Source organism: Myotis daubentonii, chromosome 1 (assembly GCF_963259705.1).
Source record: "Myotis daubentonii chromosome 1, mMyoDau2.1, whole genome shotgun sequence".
NCBI classification, from domain to species: Eukaryota; Metazoa; Chordata; class Mammalia; order Chiroptera; family Vespertilionidae; genus Myotis; species Myotis daubentonii.
The window spans coordinates 170,571,916-170,594,646 of record NC_081840.1 but is presented as its reverse complement, the minus strand read 5'-3'; the positions used below and the strand labels follow the sequence as shown (position 1 = coordinate 170,594,646).

Here is a 22,731-nt window from a genome sequence, read left to right as displayed (position 1 = left end):
TCAGCTGTTCAAAAATTTTATAAATCCTCCACATCTGCCATGGAAGGTTACCTTATGTTCTCAGTTAAAAGAGCTCACTGATTATAAAGGTCAATATTGATTAATGAGTTTTTCAAGAAAAGTAATCCATCATATGAAATACATGGAGCTATTTAAAATATGTCCTCATGTGATAAAAGATAGAAACTGTAAATGTTTTAGAATTCTGGAAATATGGTATGCTGCATTTGAGTTGGAGAAACTTGAAAAAATGGAGTCTTCTTCGTTGATTATTATGGGGGAACAAGATAAGAATCATTTTGGGTGGTACTATAATTATTAACTGTTTCTTCTTTACCTATACCTTATACCTACTAGAAAATTAAGATAACATATGTATCATTTAACTTAAAAGTATACATTTGTACAGAGAACTTCATTGCCATAACTGCTAAGTGACCAAAACGGTAGAAAATTTTGATCATTGCAATTAAAAGGAAGAGAAAAAAAAGAGAAAGAAGAGGAAAGTGAGCTTTCAGCAATTAGTGGAGAATCTAACATCTTTGATAGTGTTAAAATCTCAAAGCAGCTGGAGTCACAAAACAAGCAGCTGTTCAATATGCTCTATATGTTTGGAGGTGCATGCGTACATGCATACATAATATAAGTAAATCACAGGGCTTGAAATGAAAGCGTGAAAAAAATATGTCATTGAGAAGTCCTTGGCTTGAATTCTTATAATTAAAACGTGAAGATGCCCACAAAACACTGTTCTCTTGCAAATTTAGTTCCACGCTCTTTTTAATGAAATAAAGTATGCATTGTATGGAACTGAAACTAAATAATGTGGTGTTCTAACAGTCAAGACATGAAATTCTAGTAGCAAATGGTAGGCTGCTTCACTAAGCTCTGTTTCTGTTCTTGCTGTGGCTCTTTGTTTTCTCAGTCTCTCTTCTGCTGTCACTAGCTGTAGTCTCTATTTTATACTAAACTTCATATAGGACCCTATGGAAGGTCAATGTCTAGAGCAAAACAATTAGTATGTTCTCTCCTTAAACCCAAATTTTTTATTGGTAAAATGAGGCAAAGTGGGCATCAAATATTGACTTGGTAGGTTGCCTTGCAGAACCTTTCCTATATATGTCCAGCTGGGGTTGTGTTTTGGATCAAGGAGTCACAATCCATTTTCTGCATGTGAGTCCTTCCTTTCTCTTTAGTGGGACTACCTATTTTACCAAACCTGACAAGAGACAATCTTCAATTGAACTTTCCCCTGTGGACAGCTCTATCTATCTTTTCTTTGCCATAAGGTTACAAATAACATTTCCTTACTATGGTGCAGTGGATATTGGACAATGAGTTAGAGACCAGAGAATTCTTTTATTTATTTATTAGGAAAAGGTGTGCTTTTTGACAGCCAAAATCATTAGCAGGTAGAGCAGTATAAGAGAAATGGTTGTGTATGACCACTCTCCTCCCCTCATCTTTTCCTCTGAGAAACTTAACATAATGATTTTGGTACTTTTTCTTATTGCGTCTCAGAATTTTTCTCAAAATATTGTCCCAGAATGCCAACTTACCCAACAGTCGTGGTTGGTTTATGACAGTGGTCAGCAAACTGTGGCTCGTGAGCCACATGCGGCTCTTTGGCCCCTGAGTGTGGCTCTTCCACAAAATACCACGTGCGGGCGCGCATGTACAGTGCAATTAAAACTTCGTGGCCCATGGGCAGAAGTCGGTATTTTGTGGAAGAGCCACACTCAGGGGTCAAAGAGCCACATGTGCCTCGTGAGCTGCAGTTTGCCGACCACTGGTCTAGGAGATAAAGCTGATTTTGCATCCCTAGACTACATAATCTCTGAATTCCCTTTCAGATATAACATTATATCGTTCTCTGATTGTAATTTTTAATGGCTCCTATTTTGAGTCTGTAGGCTGACGCTCTATCCACTGAGCCAAACCGGTCAGGGCTATGGCTCCTATTTTGGTTGTATAGGAAAAATGTAGTTAGTTTTGCTAATGTATGTACTGGGATGAATAATATAAAATACTAGATAATCAAAAAATAATACATTTTCTTATATAGTAGTAACTCTTTCTAGTATGTGTGTTGTTTGTGCTCTTATTCACAGAGGTTAACAGGAAGTAACATAATTGATTGAAGGGAATTATAGGTTATACTAGAGGCCTGGTGCACGAATTTGTGCACAGGTGGGGTCCCTCTGGGTGGCCTGCAGGGATCAGGCTGAAACCCACAGTCCAATGCCACCTGCAGCTCCTACATGCTGCTCCCACTCATCCTGGCCCCACTGTGCCTGCCTTGGGCTAGTGCCTAATCAGTCCCAACTGGGAGAGGCTCATGCTGCCGCAGCAGTGCTCATCAGCCATGAGCCCTCCATCTGGCTCCCTCCCAAGGGGGTGGCCTGCGGGATAGAGCTGAAACTGGCTCTCTGACATCCCCTGAGGGGCCCTAGATTGGGAGAGGGCGCAGGCCAGGCTGAGGGACCCCAATGGTGCACTATCGGGCCAGGGGGGGACTGCAAGAGGGCTCCAGGGAATGACCAGCCCATCTCACTCAGTCCTGATCAGCCAGACCCCAGCAGCAAGCTAACCTGCCGGTTGGAATATCTGCCACCTGGTGGCCAGTGCACATCATAGCGACTGGTTGACCAGTTGACTGTCTGCCCCCTGGTGGTCAGTGCACATCATAGTGACTGGTTGACCAGTTGACTATCTGCCCCCTGGTGGTCAGTGCATGTCATAGTGAGCAGTTGAGCAGCCTTAGTGTATCATTAGCATATTACGCTTTGATTGGTTGTTCGGTCATTCTGCTGTTCGGTCGTTCTGCCGTTCAGTCTGTTTGCACATTACCCTTTTATTATATAGGCTACTGCATCAAATTTATCTGCTACATGATGATTAACATATTACTCTGGAGTTAATCTTTCTAAATCTGAAGATTAAAATAGATAATTTTCATGTATTTTTACATGTGACAGAATATAATGTTAAACAGTTTTTTTATCTCAAACTTTTATATGTATAACTTTATAATTTTTGTGGTAGATTTATATTAAATGTTATATTTATATAATCATTATTTATTTATTTTGATTTTTTAGCAGATTTTTTTTTTCAGAGATAGAGAGAAATATAGATCAGTTGCCTCTGGTATGCACCCAACTGTAGTATATGCCCTGACTGGGAATGAAACCCAACCTTTTGGTGCATGGGGCGATGCTCTAACAAACTGAGCCTAACCTATCAGATTTTAATTACTATTAATTAGTGTAATCTAAAAATAGAATTCAACTGATTATACATTAATAATGTTCTCTTCTTTTTATTTTAAATGCTAAATGATCCAAGCTTTTAATCAAACTATTTTCTAAAAGTGAATTTCTACTTGCTTATATAATCAGTAAGGGTATTATTTACTATAATAATGAAACAATCTAGTAACCAGTGGTTTTGCATAAATTCATTGAAAATAATAACTATAAATTTGTTTTGCTTTCTGTGCTGATTTCATGGACATGAGTAGCTACTATGATTTTTAATAAAACTTTAACCTCAATCTGTTATGGTCTAGACTAGGATTCCTCTCTGGTGCTATTTTTCACATTTATTTAAAATCATATAACCTCTCTTATCCTTGAAAATTATATCCCTAATAATTTTTAATTTATTTTGTATATATTAGTTTTCTTACCATTAATCATAATTAATTTGTTTGATGTTTATATGCATGCCATTAAGATAGTACTTCTAAACTTAGACTTTGTCAGCTTTCATTAACTGACCAATTAATTACATGTAGGTACTTATCATTTCAGTCTGCCTTTGAATTTTCAAGAACTGTGTAAAACAATTTATATTAAAGTCTGAATGTTTAGAATGTATGAATTAGAATGCCTAAAATCTAGAATAAAGACAGAGCCAATTATAATAAATAATCTTCTAAATGGAATTTATTTTGTCTTGATTCTTTCTGAATTACTTTTCTTTGTATTTATTTACTTTTTTATTTTTTATCCTTTGTAATGTTTTTACTTTAAAGATTGGCATTCTGAGATATCACTTCTTATCTCTTTTTTTCCCATGTATGTTTTGTCTTTACATTTACTTATAATTTATATTTGTTTTAGTTTTATATATGTTTTGAAGTTAGCATATATTCATATATAGAATGGTTAAGATGAAATTAAATCAGAGAGCATAAATCATATAGTAGAAATAAGAAATTATTCAGCTGGAAACCAGAATGATATTGTTGCTGAAATTTAGTATTTGATGTGACTATGTGTTTTCTAATTTGTTAAGAAAAAGAACAAAAGCATTGTCAATTCTCCAGTTTAGTAAAAGAGACAAAGTGTTATCAAAGTTTTAAATCCCAGCTGGCTCTGTTTTCTATGGCCAGAAATCATTACTCAAACCCTTCAACACCCCACTCCACTTCATTCATTCACCAGTTTACTTATTATCTCCTTTTTGAAAACATTATATTATGTATTCATTAAGGCATTACCTTATCTCTAATATAAATTAATAATTATAAAAGCATAGAATGCCCATCATCTGAGAGGCAGATAACAGTCACTGAACTATATCTAACCCTGGCAATAATCCTGCAAGATTTATGCTATTTCATTCACTTTATGGATGATGCAACTGAGACCAAGAGAACCTAAGTAATTTGCACAGGCTAAATAACTAAAGGGCAGAATTTTTAAACTGTATTTCAATAGCATTTTGTAATTTGAGGATCTCCTCAGTTAGAATGTTCCTTTAAAAAAATTTTACATAGTTGTGTAATAGCTCATAAGCGTACTTCACTGCTTCTCAAAAAAAGAGAAAGTATATGAAACTCATTGACAGTCCAATATTACTATGCTTTTTTGTAGCCTGTGAACTTATGAATCAAGGCATCTTGGCTCTGGTCAGCTCCATCGGCTGCACATCAGCAGGATCCCTCCAGTCTTTGGCAGATGCTATGCATATCCCCCACCTCTTCATCCAGCGAGCAACAGCTGGGACCCCAAGGAGTGGCTGTGGACTCACCCGGAGCAACAGGAATGATGACTACACACTCTCTGTTCGCCCACCTGTCTACTTAAATGAGGTTATCCTGAGAGTGATCACAGAATATGCCTGGCAGAAATTCATCATATTCTATGACAGTGAATATGGTAAGTCTTTGAGATTTGTGTGATTTTTATAAGTGATATTTTCATGGCAAGCAACTTTATTAAATCTTGAAAAATTTTAAGGAGCTTACTTATTATCATTTGTGTTTTTTTTGTCCTGTCAGATTCTTCTAATAAATCTAGCAGCAACAACAAAAATTTTAAGGAAAAGTTTAATCATTTCTATTAAATCCCTTTGAAATCAAATGCTGTATAATAAAAGCCTAATATGCAAATTGTCCCCTCAACTGGGAGTTTGACCAGGGGGCGGGGCTAGCCAGCCAACCACCCATGGTCCCTCCCCCTTGCTGGCCCCGCCCCAGCCAGCAGTGGCCACAGGCAGCTAAGGGAAGGGAGGCCCCAGCTGGCAGCCGGCAGCCACTAGGGACCCTACCTATGCACAAATTTTGTGCACTGAGCCTCTAGCTTTAATATAAATTCCTATACCAAATGCTTTCAATACATATTTCCAAAAGAAATCTAACTCCAATGCATCTTCATTTTTCAAGTAATTGGAAGTCATAAAGACAATACTATATTTTCCCCTTTCAAAAACATTTATATCTCTATCCTATATAATCCTATATAATAAAGAGGTAATATGCAAATTAACCCTCATGCCCTCACAAAATGGCTACCTATGATGAGGCCAGCAGTGGGTTAGTGAGGGACGACCAAACAACTGAACAAGCAGTCTGTGTGGGGCGACTAGGCCAGCAGGGGTTTAGTGAGGATGACCAAACAACTGAACAGCAAGCTGTGTGGGGTGACCAGGCTGGTGGTAGGGGGCAGTTGGCGGTGACCAGGCCGGCAGCAGGGGCAGTTAGGGATGACCAGGCAGGCAGGCAGGTGAGTGATTAGGAGCCAGCGGCCCAGGATTGTGAGAGGGATGTCCGACTGCCAGTTTAGGCTCGATCCCTGGGACATCCCCCAATGGGTCCCGGATTGGAGAGGGTGCAGGCTGGGCTGATGAGACCCCTTCCTCCCCTTGCCCCACACAAATTTCGTGCACCGGGCCTCTAGTTTAATAATAAAAGACCATTTTGGACAGATCTTGGAACACTGAAAAAATGCTTATTTCTATTTATTGGTTCCAAGAATCTGACATATCATGCTTACCCCCTTATGAAGACTTCAATAACTACTTAGTACTTAACTCTTTGGAGGCCACTAAAATTATGTTACTGAAAGTTAGCATGGCATATTGTCTACAATATGAAGTCTCACAAAATATTGAGTATCATGAGACTCTTTATTTAACTTTCCAAGGTAAAACACAAAGCATTTTTCACAAATTTACCATAATTTGCAAAGATGCTTTGTCTAGGAATTTTTTACTTGCATTTAATTAAGCAAAAATGGTATTGTTTTTGATTATTTTATTTTTCGGAAGTAATCTACTTGTTTTTTAACTGATCCCAGAGAGAGTTTCTCTCTCTTTTTTTTTTTGTCATTGGGGGAAGGAATAAAGATAGATATAATCAAATGAGAGAGATAAACAGATATTGGTAAGGAATGTATATTTTGAAATATGTGTTCCCTCAGATATTTGCCTTAAGAGGGAATCTCAGAACAATTTTTACATCCACTATGGATGTGTCTAGTTTTTACAGTTGTATAAAACAAACAAACAACAAAAACAGCAAGATAATTTTACCTCCCGCAGTGCAACTTATTTTCCTTAGCAAATAAATAAACATTTAAAAAATAATGGTTTTCTTGTCTTAACCTACTCAGCATTGTCAACAATATTGGAAAACAGATATACAAGACTCAGCCAGAAAGAGGCATCAATAGAACTGAGCATAAAAAGGTTGGCAGAAATCTGGGGAGCAACAAATAAGAGATCCTGTGGACTTCCAGCGACCAAAGCAAGTGGTAGTTACATTTAGCCCTAAATATTCAAAGGTTGCCTGGGGTTTTGGCAGCCAGAGCCGCATTAAACTTGATGGGTAGATTTCAGCCAGAAGTCTGTGGTGCTCTCCGGAAGCACCTCCTTTGTGTCCAGCACGGAAATTGTCCTTTTTGTTGCTTAATTCTCGTTATTTAGGGGTCACCAAGCAAAGACCAAGAGACCGAAATGAATAAAATAAACAAAAAGAAAATTAAAAATAATTGATTCATCAGTAAAAACAAGGATTAAACACACATTCAAGATTCATGGATAGGATTGTTTACTGAACATAGTAAATTCTACTAAAGGAACCAATAGGCTGAGTATGGGTCTGTCAGTTTTCTTCAATCAGATTATGTATGATTTTTATAACCATAAATAGCATTCTTATGACCTCTGCTGAAACATAATTTGAAATAACAAATTTAAACCCTAAATCTTTCTTTAAGGTGAGAAAAGACTTTTTAGTTAGTCCTATCAAAATAGTCCTGTAAGATACGGAACAGAAAAGTGATTTTGGATAAAGGCATTTTCATAACATTGAAGTGAGGATTTTACTCCTTAATATAACTGTCCATGCAGAAATCCTTTGTCATCTTGTTTCTAAGTCCTACATGGGCTACATTAGGAAATTAAAATAATACATTTTTATTATTAATGAGGCAAATGTACTCTAAATTTGTAGTCACATAGAATCATTTAAATTCATTTGAAATTCCTCATTTTCTTTCCCTCTGTTTTCCTTTTAGCAAATAAGATGCTATAAGCTCTGTGTATGACTGGGTCCCCTTAACGCCCATGGATGACACTCCTCTGTCCTTTGGGGGAGTGAGGAGTATCACTGATAGAAGCAGGGTTTTAGGAATAGTAACTTTAAAAAAGCATTTTTCTTTAATTTGATGAAAAACTTGCTTCTGACTTATTATTTAATTTAATAATTTATTAAAATTACATTGCTTGTATCCTTAAAATTGTCTCCAGTAATACTCTTGTTAGTGAAAGAAAATTTCCCTTTGATACTTACAATAAATCTTGCTAGTAAAGAACTGGGCAAGAGTCCAAAATAAACATCAATCTATCCAAATACCTTGTACCTTGAAGAGGGTTATGTTTATTTACATATCCATTCATCAGTGCCCTCATTTTAAGTTCAAACATTGGATTTGCACTTGACTTTTATCTTGGTTATTAGGAATTGCTTTCATTAATGAATGGATTAAGCATCATCTATGGATGGAATCAAGCAGCCTGCTGGAGCCAAATGTTATTGAAGATATATTTTGCTTAGAGAAATATACTTTAAAAAATGATTAAGCTTCTATATCCAGTTAATTAGAGAAACACTTTTTCAAAAACAGTTAATTATGATAAGGGCACAGTATAAAAGTCTACTTTAAATTCCCTAACAAAGAAGAATCAAGTCTTTGATTCGAAGTAAATGCATGAAAAGAGAATAGAAATGTGGACACTTTATTTGAATGGATTGATTCAAAACATTTTCTAAAAGGCTTGGAAAGAGTTTAGCAAGTGTTGAGCTTTTAAAAATGTGTCATTCAGCAAATGTTCATTGCTCATTTGCTTAGAGAAATGTAAAATGTGCAATAAAAAAGTTTTACAGAATGTAGTCTTAGCCTTTAAGAAGCTTACAATTAAAAAAAATAAGAGGTAAAATATTTATATGACTCTCTTAATAGAGAAAGTAACGTAAGTATTATGAATGATGCAAACTAAATCCTAGTGGTGAGTGATAAAAGAAGTGTCTAACTTCAGCAGCAATAATCAAAGGCTGTATGGGTGGACTTTGACTTGATTGTTGCCTCTCAAAATCCTACAAGCTTTCACAAAGTATTGCTGATCCAATAGAAAGTCTTGCAACAATAAAAATATTAAAAATAATATCTCTATATGTTTTATTTGCCAGGAATTAGAATAAGTATTTCATATTATATAATTTATTCTCTTCTATATTTGCTACTTAAATACCAAGAGCAATTTCCAATTTTCATCATAATGTGCTTTTCAGATATTCTACATTTCTAAATTTCTTTATCCTTATCTATTCTCATTTTTCAGTATCAGTATATGAACTGACAAATTTACTCATTGCCACATGCACTTAGAGCCTTTGAGAGGCAAGACCTGTACAATTTTTAGCAAAATAAAAACACTTATACCTTGCTGTGTTTCCTTATAATTTCTGCAAGTTAAAAATTTTATGCTAACTCTTTATTCTATTACTCATTATATTGCCCTACCTTTTTAATTCCGCATCATTCTTAATTTGCTTAGCATTTAACCAAATCTCTGAGAGGAAGTTTGCTCAAGTAGGGGGAATAAGATACTCAGGAAGAGTTATTAAAAGCAATTGGCAGTAATCTAGGCAGGCTCACTGTCAGAGATGTCTATGCAAGTAATTAATTGAATATACCAGTGAATGGCTAGATTTCAGAATCAGTGAACTAACAATATACAGAAACCAGAAACTTATAGGAGTAGGTGGTCCTTAAAATAGAATCAAAGCAGATTGTGTTAGTGGGAGGATTCTGTTCTGAAAGTATTCATAAGACAAAAGTTGAATTTCAGGCCTGGGAGAACTGAATAGAACTGACTTACTAGAGTGATATAAGCAGTAAGGTTGAAGTACTCTTTATCAAATGAGCTATTTGGGTTCTTTCGTTTCCTTTGCCTGAAACAATATTGATCCCAGCCTGATATTGGCATGGATATATTGGTAGGTGCATTTTAATGGATCTAGTTATGGAGACTGGAAGGATAATATGGATAATAATAATAATGTATCTAAGGAGCTTGTTATGGTAATGATATAGAGACATGAACTTGAAAGTAGTGAGATACCCACTTACATACCTTCATCTCTGCTTCAGTTCAACTATTGCCTTTATTCTTAGGCAAGACAGATGGCACTGGTTACTCCCAGCATATCCTTACAGGTTATTATAATAAACAATGATCCTTCCCCTTCTTTGTCTGTTTATCAAATATAATTTATATGGAAATATATCCAGATATCAAGTCTCAGGCCCTGTTTGGTTCCTATGCTAATCCCTGAACCAAATAATTTGGTCAAGGCATGGCATGCTCTCAGTCACAGCTGAAACGCATGATGGTTCCTTGAGTGAAAGGTAGGCATAGAAGGACACATGGGCTTCCCTTACCAATTTGAAGGAAATTTTACTTGGAAGAAAAAATTATTTAACTCAAATTATGAAAAATTAAATTAAAGATTAAATTTAAATGTATTAATTAAGTTAATTTATTTTATATTTTAATTTAATATCAAATTTAATTATATTAAATGTTTAATGTTAAATATTTTAAATTATAAACATATGTCTTTATAATTTAACCTTTACCATTGCCTTTGAAACATAAACTTTTTAAGTTAATTTTGAATTTGTTTGTGTGTTTGGTCAGCTTAAACTTATTTTATGTACTTAGCCTTTTGACATTTTCCTTACAGGTTTAGTATAGTATTTTCTCTTTTACAACAAGATTTTTGTTCATATGTAAATCTCTACTCTAATTTGTTAAACTCTGAATTTCTGAAAATCAAAGACCTAAAAGTAAATAAAATAAAGTAGTGTGGCATGGGAATTACTACTGGAGTATAGTAAATAACTACTATATACGTATGTAGATAATCAAGTTTCTTCCTTTGTTTGTGTACATAGATAAATATATTGGCTGAATACAGTACTTTGGCACCCATACACATAAACACAAAAGAAGAAACTCAACTTTATGTAATACTAAATGGGTTACTTATTGTCTCCCCTGCATCCAAAAACACTGATGTAGTAATATTATATTAAGGTTCAATACATAGTTGAGTGTTTTGATGTACCTAAACACTATCCTCAAGGATTCAGTATGTCACCCTTTTCTTATAATTAAATTGCCATACAATGGGCCCCTTTGAAATGAATACTGAATGGGTATCTTCATGATTACATTCCTTGGAAACACAAAATATATCCTATACATTTTGATGTAGGTTTAATGAAGGCCCATGAAATGGACACATTTCTCTTAATTGATTGAAAATATTTACAATTGCCCTGAAGATATTTTCAACTATCTAATGACTTTATTATTAACTGTCTCTCTAGACCAGTGGTTCTCAACCTTGGCTGCACATTAGAATCACCGGGGAACCTTTTTAAAATCCTGATTTCTGGGCCTCCTCCTCCAGAAATTCTGTTTCTTTGTTACTAATATTGTGGCCCCACCCCATAACAAAGAAACAGAATTTCCGGAGGATGAGGCCCAGAAATCAGGATTTTAAAAAAAGATTCCCCGGTGATTCTAATGTGCAGCCAAGATTGAGAACCACTGCTCTAGACAATGTTAAAGCGGTTTATTACTCATTTGGCCACATTCCAACTTTCAGTTCTCTCATTTACTTCCATGTGCATCCATAATCATATAATTTATCCAAGCATCTTACTGAACTATTTCCTTTGCATTAGTGCATATTATGTCAAGCAGGTAAAAATGATATATTTGGATTTGTTCATCAGTAAAATGTCCTTTAAAAATATTGATCAGCCCTAGCCAGTTTTGCTCAGTGGATAGAGCATTGGCCTGCGGACTGAAGGGTCCCAGGTTCAATTCCGGCCAAGGGCACAGGCCCGGGTTATGGTTCAATCCTCAGTAGGGGGTGTGCAGGAGGCAGCCGATCAATGATTCTCTCATCATTGATGTTTCTGTCTCTCTCTTACTCTCCCTTCCTCTCTGAAATCACTAAAGAAATATATATTTAAAATATATATATTGATCAGCATTATTGTAAAGATAATGCATATATTGAAACACTATGATCTAATGTGAAAGCCTAAAATTCTTACCAAATAGAAAATCTCAGTAATGGACTTCTATTGCTGAACTGTGTCACCTCAAAATCTAATGTTATATTTTACTAGAGGCCCAATGAATGAAAATTCGTGCAAGAGTAGGCCTTCCTTCCTCCAGCTGCCGGCACCAGCTTCCCTCAGGCACCTGGGACCTGGGCTTCCCTCCTCCAGCCACCGGCAAGCACCCAGGACCTGGGCGATTTCCCTCCTCTGGCCGCCTGCAGGCAACTGGGGCCCAGGCTGGCTTCCCTTGGGCCATCCGCAGGCACCCAGACCCGGGCTGGGTTCCCTCTTGCCTCAGATTCATCAGGAAGGAGGTCCGGAATGACCTCTGGAAGATGTCTGGTCTAATTAGCATATTACCTTTTTATTATTTTAGATTATTGTTATTTTCTAAATACACTACAAATGGCAAGGAAATACTCAAAGTCTCAAGTTCCTTTTCAAGTAAGGGTTCTTCTAAACAATTTTTTAAATCAATGGTTGAAAACCTTATTTTCTCAGGAAAGAAGACATTTACAGAGTATGCTTTCCTATTCATATGTTGGGAAAATTTATTCTGCTCAATGATGTATTTTATGTACCCAGCAGTATGACATATTCCTTTTTATCTCAAAGAAAAGTCACAAGATTGTAAATATTAATTTTAAAACTCTGCCTTCTGTCATAATTTCAGAAACACCAAGATTGGCTGAATACAGTACTAAGGTCTTTTGCTCCAAATGAGGTCTTCAAGGCATTAAGTGATCAAAATGATTAAATGTACCTAATCTACTCAAATGAGGAAAAGAGATGAGTAGATGGGAAAAAATCAAACTTACAAAAAGGTGATATTTGAATATAATGATGAGACTGAGAATTACTCTTTGAATGCCATTAAATTTAGTTAAATTGCCACTACAGTTTGGAGAATGTAGTATTGTAAGATTCTGCTATCTGCAGTACGGTCTGTGTTATCAACAGGGGGTATAGATAGCAAGCTCATTGAGGTCAGGGATTGTGTTTGTCTTACTCAACATTCTCTTCCAAGTACCTCTCACAGTGCTTGGCACATCATAAGCAGAGACTGGATTCCAAAAGGGATCTATTTGGATGCTGACTATTGGCTTGCAATGAATGAATAATATTTCTGGTTCTGAGCTCAGTTCTGAAATGTGTTTATACATTACATTCCAATATGTGCTGCAACTCATCCATTTTTCATATAAAGATTAAATTTAATCTTATATTAGTGATCATAATTGTCATTATTTTATACAATTTAATATAGAAAGTTATTGAGCTTCAATCAGCCACTGCCTCTTGGAGAGTTGTCATGGAAGTGGTCTAAAAAGGTTAGTTAATATGACAGAGATATTGATGATTGCGAAAATATAAAGGTGTGAGGATGTTATCTAGACCAACTTTTAGTCTTTATCAAGATTCTTTTGTGTTTTCTGTATTTTATATAGAAAAAGATAGTAAAAGAAAATTAAGGGAAAATTGGACTTTTGACAGGGTTAATAAAGTCTTGATAATGAAAATATACATTGCTTAGAAATTCGCAGTTTACAAACTGCTTTGATATATTGCACATCTTATTTTATTTCATCAGAACAACCCCGGTAATTAAGCTGAATAATTTTCCTTTGGCACTGATAAGGTGTGATTAGTTGCTACTATCCTATGCTTTCATTCCTTTGTTCCATTTCTTTTATTGACATTAATCACATTAAAACATAATTACGGCCCTACCCAGTTTTGCTCAGTGGGTAGAGGTCGAGGCCTGCGGACTCACGGGTCCCAGGTTTGATTTTGGTCAAGGGCATATACCTTGGCTGTGGGCACATACCCAGTAGGGAGTGTGCAGGAGGCAGCTGATCAATGTTTCTCTCTCATCGATGTTTCTAGCTCTCTATCTCTCTCCCTTCCTCTCTGTAAAAAAATCAATAAAATATATTTTTTAAATAAACAAAACAAAACAAAAAAAACCCCACATAATTACCTTTTTCAGTTATCATCCCCTCCATAGAGTAGACTAAATAGTAACTGAAAACAAAAGTTATTAGGAAAGGTATTTATATAATTATGTTTCTTAATGTTTTTATAAAAATGTTTCCTATTTAATTTTTTACTAGATAATCCTGTATTTATTTTCCTTTTTTTCTAATTAAATTGGGGTAACATTGGTTACTAATATTATATGTTTCAGTTCTATAGCCCTATCTTCAAAGCCAGCAACATTGTCTCTCTCTGAAATTTCCCCAAAGTCAACTAATTCTTCAGTAGTCAGATCTCCTTAGACTCTCCTCTTCTGCTTCCTTCTTCCAATTTTAAAGACCCTGTGATTACACTAGACCCGTGGTCAGCAAACCGCGCTCGCGAGCCACATGTGGCTCTTTGGCCCCTTGAGTGTGGCTCTCCCACAAAATACTACGTGTGGGCACGCACATACAGTGCGACTGAAACTTCGTGGCCCATGCGCAGAAGTCAGTATTTTGTAGAAGAGCCGGTATTTTGTGGAAGAGCCACACTCAAGGGGCTAAAGAGCCACATGTGGCTCCTGAGCCGTGATTTGCCGACCACTGCACTAGTCCCATGCAAATAATACAAACTCTCACCCCATTTAAGCTCACATGAGAAAGAGCTTTAACGTGATCTGAAGCATTAATTCCACTTTGCTAGGTAACCTAGCTTATTCTCAGATTCCAGGGATTAAGACGTGGGCATTTTTGGCAGGTCATTATTCTGGTACCACAGTTCCTTTATTTTGCACAGAAAAAAGTCTTCTTGGTTTTTCCCCTAGTTTTATTTTTAATAACTTAGTTAATGAACCTTCCTTCCACTAGTTGTTATACCATTATCTGGTCAATATAATTAGTAATGGCTGGGAACTACTGAACTGAAACTATTTAATTTTCTGCTATCAATAAACAGCACTTAGTCACACCCACAGGCCTGGAAGCTCCTTGAGGTCAGGCACCATGTATTGTCTTTTTTATTTCTGTAACCTTTATTTTCATTTCCTGCTAACTAATAGGCATACAGATAATGTAGTTAAATAATTGCAATGGTTGATTATGTTCATGAATTAACAAAACCGAAGGCCCATGCTCTTTTAATGATGATTTTCCACAGAGCAGCTAATAGGTTCAGATTCTTCTCACATCAGACATATCAGTTGACACATATCATGGGTGTTTGATGTTATTCTCAAAGAAGTAAAGCTATTATTATTTAACTCCTGCATTCCAAGAGTATAAAACATTATGCTTGCTATTTTGGGTAGCTAGCCATCATTCAATTTCAGGCAATTCTCTCCTAATGGACGGGGGAGGTTACTCTTAACAAGTAGTTATGTACTGTTATTAATAACTGGAGGCCCAGTGCATGAAAATTTGTGCACTCCGGGGGGGGGGGGGTCTCTCAGCCTGGCCTGTGTCCTCTAGCAGGGGGATTGGGCCTAAGCTGGCAGTGAGATATCCCTCTGGGAGCCTTCGGGGGATGGCCGACTAACGGAGATGGCTTCCTAGGGAGAGTGGGCCTAAGCTGTTAGTTGAACATCCTTAGCGCTGCTGCGGAGGTGGGAGGGGTTCCCGCCACCGCTGCTGCACTAGCCAACCATGAGCTGGCTTCTGGCTAAGCGGAGCTCTCCCTGTGGAAACGCACTGACCACCAGGGGGGGAGGGGGGGCGGGCAGCTCCTGCACTGAGTGTCTGACCCCTGGTGGTCGGTGTGCATCATAGCAACCAGTTGTTCTGCTGTTAGGGTCAATTTTCATATTAAACTTTTATTATATAGGACTAGAGGCCCGGTGCACAAAATTTGTGCACTCGGGGGGAAGGGGGGTCCCTCAGCCTGACCTGTGCCTTCTCGCAGTCTGGGACCCCTCGGGAGATAACGCCCTGCTGGCTTAGGCCTGCTCCCGGGTGGCAGAGGGCAGGCCCAATCCCTAGGTGCAGCCCGTGGTCGGGCTCAGAGCAGGGCCGATTGGGGAGTTGGGGCACCACCCCCTGTCATGCACAGAGCAGGGCGGATTGGGAGGTTGCGATGCCACCCTCAGTCATGCTCAGGATAGGGCCGATTGGGGGGTTGGGGCACCGCCCTCTGTCACACTCAAGGCAGGGTTGATGGGGAGGTTGCGGCGCCACCCCCAGTCACGCACAGAGCAGGGCCAATCTGGGGGTTGGGGCGCTGCCCCCTGTCACGCACAGAGCAGGGCCCATCAGGGGGTTGGGGCTCCTTACCCTGTCACGCACAGAGCAGGGTCGATCAGGGGGTTGGGGAGCTCCCCCCTGTCACGCACAGAGCAGGGCCCATCAGGGGGTTGAGGAGCTCCCCCTGTCACTCGCAGAGTAGGGCCGATAGGGGAGTTGGGGCACCGCCCCCTGTCCCACACAGAGCAGGGCCGATCAGGGGGTTGGAGCACCACCCTCTATCACCCACAGAACAGGGCCTATCAGGGGTTTGGGGCACCGCCACTGTCACACTCAGGGCAGGGCCGATGGGGAGGTTATGGCTCTACCCTGTCACACCCAGAGCAGGGCCCGTGGAGGCGGGGGTTGGGGCACCGCACCCTGTCACACACAGAGCCACAGGGCGATCAGGGGGTTGGGGAGCTCCCCCATATTAGGCACAGAGCAGGGCTGATCAGGAGGTTGGGGTGCCTTCCCCTGTCACGAATAGAGCAGGTCAGCTCCACTGATCCCGGTGCTGGGAGGCATATTACCCTTTTACTATATAGGATAGAGGCCTGGTGCATGGGTGGGGTTGGCTGGTTTGCCCTGAAGGGTGTCCTGGATCAGGGTGGGGGTCCCTACTGGGGTGCCTGGCCAGCCTGGGTGAGGGGATGATGGCTGTTTGCAGCTGGTCACACACCCTTCAGGGTGGGGGTTCCCACTGGGGTCCCTGGCCAGTCTGGGTGAGGGGCTGAGGGCTGAAGCTCCCAACTGCTCCTTTTTTTCTTTTTTCTTTTTTATTCTGGGCCAGCTTTAGCTCTGGCTCCAGCTCTGAGGCCTCTGCTGCTGAAAGCAGGTATCTGGTTTGTTTAGGTTCTATAATCGAAACAATGTATTACTCCAGCTCTGAGATCCCGGCTCGCTGAAAGCAGGTTTCTGGGGTTTTGTTTGGCTTCTATATTTGTTGCAGTGTTTCAAACTGCAGGCTCAGAGGCCAGCAAGGCAGGCAGGAAAGTCACTGAAGCAAGCAAGCCTCATGTTAGTTTCAAGCTGCCTGGCTGCCGGCCGCCATCTTGGCTGGCAGTTAATTTGCATATTGCCCTGATTAGCCAATGGGAAGGGTAGCGGTCATACACTAATTACCATGTTTCTCTTTTATTAGATAGGATAATAGCAACTGCCATGTGATTGATAGGCATACACATGTACACACTCATGCCCTCACTAATCTAATCTTATAAGACATCTATGAAATAAATATTTCTTTATTTAGAGATCAGAAATATTTTATGGTGATTGCCAGGGGTTGGAGGGTGAATGGAGATTGAGGAGGGTCTAGGTGGGATAAATGGTGATAGGGACTTGACTTTGGTGGTGAACACACAATACAGTATACAGATGATGTGTTGTAGAATTGTGCACCTGAAAATTGTATACTTTTTAATCCCTATCAGCCCAATAAACTCATAAAAAGGACAAAAAAAGAGATTTAAACTTTTTTTTTTTTTTTTTTAGAATCACATGTATTAGGCAATGATAACCATAATTCCAGAATAAGGAATCAGAGGGATACTAACAATATTTTATCACATCACTTTTCTGGCCCAATAACTATACATATAAAACTTACCTTCTGTTAAAAAATAAAAGCTAAAATCTGTCAGAATGTTTTAAATCAAGGGGATATCATTTACAAACTCTGTTTGAATCAGACTATCTTAACAAGTCACTCTCAGACTTAAACTGCTTTTCATACTGAACACACAGCCTGTCATCCACTTAGAACCTCTACTTAAATTTTTCAATAGTTTTTTTTTCCCCAATAAAAACCATCAACACTAATAAAAGAGAAAAATGGTAATTGGCGTACGACGATACCCTTTTCATTGGCTAATCAGGGCTATATGCAAATTAACTGCCAACTAAGATTGGCAGTTAACTGCCAACAAGATGGCGGTTAATTTGCATATGTAGGCACAATGCAGGGAGGCGAAAGGGAAAGCAGGAAGAAGCCCCCTGCCACTGACAGTGATCGGAAACCCAGGGGGGAGCGAAGAGGTGGAGGGCAGGGCAAAGGCGGCCCTGCCCCCCAGCCATGATCAGAGAATCAGGCGCCTTTGCAGCCCTGGCCAGTGATAGCAGGAAGTAGGGGTGGAGCCAGCGATGGGAGCTGGGCACGGTCGAAGCTGGCAGTCCCAGGAGCTAGGGGTCCCTTGCCTGGGCCTAAAGCGAAGCCCATGATCACGGGGCCGCTGCAGCTGTGGGTCCCCGCTGCCCGGGCCGGACGCCTCAGCCAGAGGCTTCCTGCAGGGGCAGGGGCGGAGCCCGTGCGATCGCAGCACCCCCTGCTGCCACTGCAGGTCCCTGCTGCCAGGGCCGGACGCCTAGGCCAGAGACGTCCGGCCTGGGCAAGGGGCCGATCCTGCGATTGGAGGGTGATGGGGGTCAATGCCTGAGGGCTTCCCAGTATGTGAGAGGGGGCAGGCTAGGCTGAGGGACACTGCCCCCCCCCCCACACACACCCAGTGCACGAATTTCGTGCACCAGGCCCCTAGTATTTAGAATAAAAGCAAAACCTCTCTGTGTCTCACCAGGGGGCACATAATGTGACCCACACTCTATAAGGAGCTTCACCTACCTCTGCCCTCCTTACTGACTGGGCTGAGCCACACTGGAATCCTTCAACTTCAAACACTAGCTCTTTGCTGCCCTCGGGCATGTTCTCCATGCTGTTGTCTTCACTTCCTATCTCTCTGTCTAGGTAATGTCTTCTCATCCTTTAGAACAGTTTAAAAACCAGTTTTCCAGAGGAACTTCCCTTGAATATTCTAACTAAAATAGACCCCCCTCCCCGCCTGGCATTATCTCCCAGGATACCCTTCCTGTTTCCTTCAAGCACTGATGTGGTTTGTATGCATTTGTTGTTTAGTTGTTTATTGTCTGTCTCAGTGTGGAGAAGGGTATTCACTGTTGTACTCCTTGTATACAACATCCTGTCCCGTAGTCAATAAATATTTTTGGAACATCAAAGTTAAGGTATGAAATTGCATTGATGTATTGTTTCTGTGAACAGAGCATTTCCTAGAGCATGCAGATCTGGAGCCTATGCTCTGGTCACACAGTGTTTTCTGAGCATCTTTATTATTTCAATGTATTTTTAATTTTGTTTTATATTTACTTATTTTTTAATTTATCTTTACTGTTAAACATATTACAGATGTCCCCTTTTTATATTTAGATTCACATAGAAGTGATTCAAACTAAAAAAATGAAATGAAACAACAACTTAAAATTCAAAATCAAAGATCTGCTGGACATGTATTTTAAAGGCATATTGGTTCTGGGCTTTATTTTTATTTTTTTAATAAGATTTCTAAGTGATTCTGATTCACACCAACATTTGGGAATGTCTCCTTTAGTGTGCATAGTCCTGTTACATGTCTACCACATCTGTGAAATTGCATCAGATCTAACCATTTGTCTAATCCGCTCCTGAGTATCTTACCCCCTTAGGTACTTTCAGACTTGGATATTTAATGAGTACATAATACATTTATTATCCCCTCACTTTTATCTCTTGTTCTGCTCTACATGAGGCTTTGTTCTTTTAAGCTGCTATGATTCTGCCATCCTGGGTTTATAACATAATTAGGAATAAGGAATATAAGGTAGCATTTGTATAGTTATCTATTCTATATCAGTAATTATTTTAAAATAAAACTAATAAGGAAGCAAAATTTTAAAATTAATTTGTAACCTTGTAAGTATAAATTTTGTTATGAGTAAATGTCAATTTCAAAGTTTGTGACTATTTGTTTTCTTGCTCTATAGGTTTATATATTGCTTTTAATTGTTAATGTCTTAAAAAACACATGAACTAATTCTTTCTCTTGAGAGACAAATTTTGCATGCATGCAATCATGTACAATTAAGAATTTTTATATAGTCCATTGACAATGACACAACCTCATTTACTTCTTATCCTTAACTAGTTTTCTCCTTTAAAACATTGTATGGCATGAACATATGCAGAAAACATGTAGTTTATTATATAGTAAAAGAAAATCTTCTATATTAAGTTAATATTCTAACATGTCTTCCAATTATACTTATCAATGTTCAAATCCCTTCTATAAACAGCCAATGTGGTACTAGAAAGAAATATTGGTAACATTTCAGACATTTCTTGATACTTGAATATACATCCAGGAATAAATCTACAAACACTTTATTTAGACTTGATTTTATCCTCTTTATTTAAAAGTAAATTGGACATAATTTTTTTCTGATAATCTTTCAGAACTAATTTTTTCCTTAATGGGTGTGTGAATATTTTGTTTTCACACAAATTTTGTTTTATATACAAAGTATATAATCCTTATACTCCTGATAAGAAAACTATCTCCTACCCTGTTTGTCAAATTTGAGCTAAGGAGGTGGTTCTCATAAAATAGACAAAAATGAAGCCATTTTATTTGTGGTCTAAGTGACCTGCGACACTTTGAAGATAACCTCTCAAAACTCTTTTTCCATTTAGATGGGAAATGTCAAGTTTAGTGATATGGTTGCCTTATTTTAATAAATGTTAGCAATCTTGATTCCGATTCACTCATCAATGCTATTCATGTTTTACCTGAGGAACAATCACAAGTGTACTTTCCTTATCTGACAACTGCATTAGGGAAGTGAGGGGATCCTAGCCTAACATTTTCCACAGGTGAGATAGTTTAGACTGTCCAGTGAAGAAAAAGAAATTCACTTTAAAAATAATAATCTCTACATTTGTTACTTAAACACAGTAAATCATGCTGAATCTTAAACATATTTGAGAGTTGCACCTGCTACACGGTTACAGTTTTAGACAGCCAGCCTACCATGTTGGACAATAAACAACTCTGCTATGAATGAAACAGTTCTTGTCTCCCTTCTGTGCTCTAATTCCCACCGTGATGGGATTTTGCTGTTCCTAGATATCCGTGGAATACAGGAGTTTCTGGACAGAGTATCTCAGCAGGGGATGGATGTTGCACTTCAAAAGGTAGAAAACAACATCAATAAAATGATCACCACTCTCTTTGATACCATGAGAATCGAGGAACTGAATCGCTATCGAGACACTCTTAGGAGAGCCATCCTCATTATGAATCCCGCCACAGCCAAATCCTTCATTACTGAGGTAAGAAAACTCATCAAGGGGTGGGGGCACGGTGTTAAAATTAAATGTATTGGAATAGATCCCACAGAGAAGTTGAAAGTTAAGAGCAGTGAGAGGGAATTAAGTACACAACTCTCATCAGCACTAATGGAGGTTAGCACAGTGACTTCCCAGCTCATTGCATTTACCCGGGACTGTCCAGTTAATTGCTGAGAATGTTTGCATTTATATATATATTTAGGCACAGATCCAGGATGGTTTTGAGAAATCTTATGGGTGTAAAAGTGCCATTGATCTGAACGAATCTAATAAATTCAAGAATGAATTCAAAAGTGCAAAGTTCTCTAACTAACCCTTAGATTCTTTTGCAAGTTAAAATTTTACTTCTGAGAAAAGTTTACTTGAATCAGGCTTTTGCTGCCTGGCCATGATTACTTTTACAAAAACATATAGCAAATTTACCTCTGCTCTGTGAACTCTGTGCTAAGACAAATAATTAACACTGTCTGAAACTGCAAAGTAATGGCCACTATACACTTTATGATGCTGCATCCTCAAAAATTTCATTGTATCTCTTCATTTGGCTGGAAGCTTAGAAACTTTGTCAAAATACAATTAAGGCTTTTTATTGATTGATGTAACATCTCTGTGTTCTAAAATGCTTGCTATTGCCTTACAAAGGATTATTGTCAAGTCATTTTTGCCTTGCTTCAAGTTTTTGGTTTTATATAGTGCTAGATAGGGCCACGACATTACATACTTTCAGATGGGTTTTATTATTAGTGTTTTTTATTTGGGTGACATTATTTGACTAATAGTTTTTCTTACTTCTCTATTATGCTTTCTTTAATTCCCAAAGCACTGGTATCCATAATCCAAATTAAGAATGTGTTAGAAGTTCTATGACACTCTATATAATTGGTACCAAGGAACTGAAGCAGAATATAAATCACTAAGAAGAATAAAACTTTTTTGAAAATATCAATACTGTCTTTTTTAATTTTAATAGAGAAATTCGTTGTGCAGCTTAAGGATAAATACAGAACTTTAAGCTTTTTCTAGTCTTGCAAATTGAACAACTAGACTTTTCCACAATGGAAAGAATATTTCCCATTTGACAGGAGTTGGTTCTTTCCTTTAAGAAACACCAAGTCTGCTATAAGTTTGAAGAGAAATACACAACGACATGTATTATAACTTGGAATCTTAAAATTAAATAAATCAGGTTGAAGCTTCTGTGGCCATTTTTGGCTGGGGTGATCAGAGAGGACTTCATTAAGAAGGCACATTTGAACTGGAGTTAGTGTCTGGAGTAGAAAATCATAAAATAAATGTGGGATGTAATAAATTCCAGCCTATCTCAGCCACTTTCTGGTGATGTTGTATTGGCAAATTACTTAACATTTCTGAGCCTCAGTTTTGTCATCAATAAAATGGGAATGATATATTGACCTAAATATATTAATATGGATTAATGAGATATCCT

General features: G+C 38.3%; 1 protein-coding gene across 1 annotated transcript in view; it reads left to right on the top strand.

Moving 5' to 3' along the window:
- The window catches only part of GRID2 (glutamate ionotropic receptor delta type subunit 2), a 1,378,765-nt gene that overhangs the window by 660,336 nt on the left and 695,698 nt on the right, over window positions 1-22,731 (top strand). Inside the window, exons 3-4 of the mRNA XM_059665394.1 lie at window positions 4,884-5,168; window positions 21,061-21,266. Of these exons, the coding sequence (XP_059521377.1) occupies window positions 4,884-5,168; window positions 21,061-21,266 (491 nt within the window). The remainder of the gene's footprint in view (window positions 1-4,883; window positions 5,169-21,060; window positions 21,267-22,731) is intronic.